General features: G+C 31.7%; 1 protein-coding gene across 1 annotated transcript; it reads right to left on the reverse strand.

The window, feature by feature from the left end:
- Positions 1-220: 220 nt before the first annotated feature.
- LOC114413578 (ATP-dependent Clp protease adapter protein CLPS1, chloroplastic-like) lies at positions 221-3740 on the reverse strand. Its single transcript, XM_028378047.1, has 3 exons — positions 3616-3740; positions 1318-1468; positions 221-755 (listed from the first exon to the last, which is right to left on the reverse strand). The coding sequence occupies exons 1-3, from the start codon at positions 3668-3670 to the stop codon at positions 494-496; spliced, it is 468 nt and encodes a 155-aa protein (XP_028233848.1). The 5' UTR covers positions 3671-3740; the 3' UTR covers positions 221-493.
- Positions 3741-4492: the final 752 nt, after the last annotated feature.

Here is a 4492-nt window from a genome sequence, read left to right on the forward strand (position 1 = left end):
AGCTTCTACAACCGGTTGACCAAAATGAGGATCCCAAATTGCATGAGCTATATAGGTCTTACATGTAAAGTATGGGCTGTGCTATGGATAACATGAGGGGATCTAAATTTTATATGCTTTCCATATGTAGATTTAGATCCCTATTGTTAGCAAGTAACATAACAGTGCTGTGTTATGAAACAAGAAAAGCAAAAAGTACCATGAGAGGATCTAATCTATATGTTTTCCACATATGTACCACAATCATTTCATCAGCTATTAGTTTTAATATGTTGTGCACTTCTTTATTCAAAATGACAACTATCACATGTCTTAATCATAGGTTTTTTGTTCATCTTAATCATAAGGCCAAGTTTTACACAAGATATATCTTTTTTTCTTTTCTGGTTTCTCTAAGGCCTTCATGAGGAGGGAACTTATGTACACCTGCAAATAGTTCCATCTCACCTTTCAATAGCATAAAAGCCAGTGAGATTTGAAGTTAAACTTGTCATCAGCAACCACCATTTGCAGGTTCAATTGAACTGAGCAATCCATTGCCTCTTAGCTGCATGCAGTGATCTTCAGCATCGGCTTGGTCACAGATGATCACCACTGACAATCCATTGTAGTGTGCTTCTTGCATGATATTAACTGCATTATCAAGGGTCATTCCAGGGATGACCTTCATCAGCACTTGGACCACGTATTCCCGTTTATTAAAGTTGTCGTTGTGCAATATTACACGATAGGGCGGTGCCGATTTCCGTGATTTCCTGCACATCTTAGAAAAACCAGAATCAAATATTCTTTCTTTTGTTTTACTCTGCAAAGAAAGAAATAGTTACATATCCATCATGAGATATCCCAGAAAATTCAACAATCAGTATAAATGATCAATTCGGCATCTAAGGCACTATAATGGGTCCCTTAGTTCCTTATTGTTAAGGAGGTTAAGGCATAAAATCCGTTTCATTATTTCAAAATGACAAGCCAACATTTTAAAGAAAATGGGGAAAGAACAAAGAAATTAGTTTGACATGAATCTATTACCATCTTTGTGCTTCCACAAGATACTTTCACCCGTTTTAGGCTGGCTTTTACTGAAAATGATCACATAACTTGAATTCTTATCACTAACAAAAGGGATCCTTTTGAAAAAATTCTCACCATCATTTCCCCATTGTTTATTGGCAAATATCTTAAAATATTTAATGGTTTATATAATTGTAATGACAATCCCCTCATTGTCACATTTAGAAAAACAAAGTTGCATAAAAAAATTTGCCAAATCAGAAAATCTTAATTGGAAGATCAATAGTCCAAACCCCTACTTACTTTAAATCAAATTCAGACTCACGGCCAGGGGTGACTTTTTCAATAACTGGCTTTTCCAGCACCCCACCTCCTATACCAGGCCCTGTTGCCAATACAACCATGGGTACACAAAGATTGGAGTATGGTCCTTTACAAATTGAATGTGTGTCCCCTGTAATGCAAATCTTCAATGTGTAGTTGAAGTATTAACCATATACATAGGATACAACACAGTTTCATTGATGCAAAAATATTCCAATCACAAAATAAAACAAATTAATATGTCAGAAACAAAAAAAAAGCTGTCCACCACCCAGTGAACATTTATTAGGAATGAATTTCTAAAGGCATCAGAAATATGCTTGAATAAGAAAAATACAGGAATTTTCACAGACACCCACATGAAGTAAAAAGTAAAAGCATGGAAGTTGCTAAAAGAGAATGAAAAAAAAGGCTCCGGAAAAATGTACAGTGTACACACCCCTTAAAAACTTTAGGGAAATTGTAAGTACCCACCGTGGACTTTTAAATCTTCCAATTTATGTTCTCAAAATTTTCAAAATGTAGCAAAAATATTTTCATCTGGATCTAAGAATTTATTGTTATCTGCATATGACCAGAAAGTATTTGATAGGCAAAGGGGAAAGGTAAGCCAGCCTGGTAGGCAGTTGAACTTCTGACTTCAGCACAACAAAAAACTTAAAAAGACTTGAGCAGATGCCAATTGGGTAACAAGCTTGACGGCAGATCTAACAATTTCTATTAATCAATTTATCACCAATAACTTGTCATTAGATTGGAATTTTTAAAATAAGATTAATGTTTTGAGGAATTATTTTATATTTCATAGCTAAAACATGAAAGCATTTAAACAACAACAACAACAACAACAACAACAACAAAGCCTTATCCCAAAATTAAACCCTAAAGAGGAATGAACAAAACTTGTTAAAATAACAAACAAAATTCTGTTGGTAATATGAAAGTTCATGTAGACTAGTACTACTAATAGTTAGTATTCCCTAAAGACACATAAGATGGCACATGACATGGAGAAAATTGTTACCAAACCAACTAAGATCAGTGTAGAACAAGCAGGGCTAGTTTAACAGCATCAAATAATTTACACAGAATTCAATCCCCACCAAATATTTAATCAACATCACTTTCTCTTTCGAACTAACATACCCAAGACTCAGATTTAACTAATGCTGTTTACTATCATCCAATGCTATGTTCTTTTTCTAAGTTCTGATAGACAATGACATAAGGTGAGAAACTTTAAGTAATACTGGATAACATTGCATTTAACCCCAATATACTCATAACCTATAAGAAATATTAAGCAGAACGAAGGGGGAAAAACCATCCAAGGGTGTCATTCAGTATAAAAAACCCTTTCTATACAAAAAAAAAATGCAAACAAGAATAAATTAAACATCAAGATTAAATAATCATCCACAAGATCTATCGTAAAATTTCTATTGCTGTAATTAATTCATCATTGCAAATGCAGTATTAAAAACATCACAATAAAAACATTACTAAACCCAATGTCAATCAATTTATATAAAACATCACTGTTTGCTGGGAAGCGTTCATCAAAGTGAAACCTAATCACAATCTCAGGCACTTGCACAGTTGCACTTATAAGTTACAACATCATCATGATGATGATACATCAATTTACTTTTCATAGATATACCTAATACTTAAGAATATATAGGACCACACATAATCTGGGACTACATTTTAGTTCCCACTTCCCACAGTACAATAAGGGAAGCAATAGTGCAATACTAATTTTTCCATTCTAGCAGAACTGTTAAGACAATCCAATGGGCTACGTTCAGTTCACAAGGGAAACTCAAAATCAATCTTCCCAATCAGTTACATCTCTCTTAAGAAATAGAACAAAGCAAAAAGCACAAAATAGTAAGCAAAACCGTAATTCTAGCAAGGAAAGAACATGAGGTATGAAATAAATCACACTACACTAACCCAATTCCCAAAGATTGCGACTTTATCCCTTTATCAAAGATATCAAAGAATTGTAACTTATGAAGTACTTCTGATTGCTGAAACACTCATACCAGTCAGCAAATTCAACAAAAAAATCGATTTTTGTTTAAATTTTGTAGGGTAAAGAAGAAAATGAAAACCCCACAAAATAATTACCAAACCCCAACTCCCCTAAACACCAGAAACAAAAGAACACTAAGAAAAAAAATCAACATGAAAAAAAAAACCATTCACATCAGATGGTTGAAGAAACCACAGTATCGAAGTGCCAAAGAAATCGTAATCTGAGAGAAGAACCTGGTTTGAAGACGTGGTTGGGAGAGAGGATTCTCCCACAAATCGCACTCTTCATTTTGCTCTCTTCTTTGTTTGTGTTCTTTGATTTTGTTTTTCTTCCTTTTCTTATGGGTTTTGTTGTTCTTGCTCGTAAATATAATAAATAAAAATGAAGGAAAAATAACATGACAAAAAATGGAAAATCGAAAATTAGGATTGAAAACTGGTGGAGTGAGAAAATGACACGTGTAATATCTAATACGATGTTTGGCCCTCGTTCCCGACAAGAAAAAAAATTAAAGATTTATATAAAAAAAGAAAGAAAATAAATATTTCACATGTCCTATTATAATTATAAGAAAAAAATTAAAATAATTGTTATATTTAATTTTAAATATAACATTAATTGCCTTTTTTATTTATATATTTATAATATTAATGATATATAACATAATTTATAAATAAAATAATGATGATTTAAGATTAATTTTATAAAATTCTTACTTTCTTTTATTTATTTATTATTTTTTGTTGATATATATATAAAATCTAGGACCACAACTATTATTTTGGAACAGATGGAGTTGAAGATTTCCTCTTGTTATCGAACAAAAAAATCGAAAATAGAAGAGTTCATGAAATCTATGTTTATTAACAAAATATTGTTTGCCAAATTTTATTAGGTGGATTACAACTTCATGGTGTGAATGTTAAAATTATTTTTATACAATGTTAAATTTACTATTCTGGTTTGATATATTCTTTAATCTTATCCTTTTTTTTTTCTTCTGAAAATTTACATTGCTCTTATATATGCAATTATTACTCTCTATTCTTATGTTAAAATTTGAAATAGTCTATTTAACTTAACACCATTGAAATATACGAATATTACATT

This window comes from Glycine soja, chromosome 1 (assembly GCF_004193775.1).
Source record: "Glycine soja cultivar W05 chromosome 1, ASM419377v2, whole genome shotgun sequence".
Classification (NCBI taxonomy): Eukaryota; Viridiplantae; Streptophyta; class Magnoliopsida; order Fabales; family Fabaceae; genus Glycine; species Glycine soja.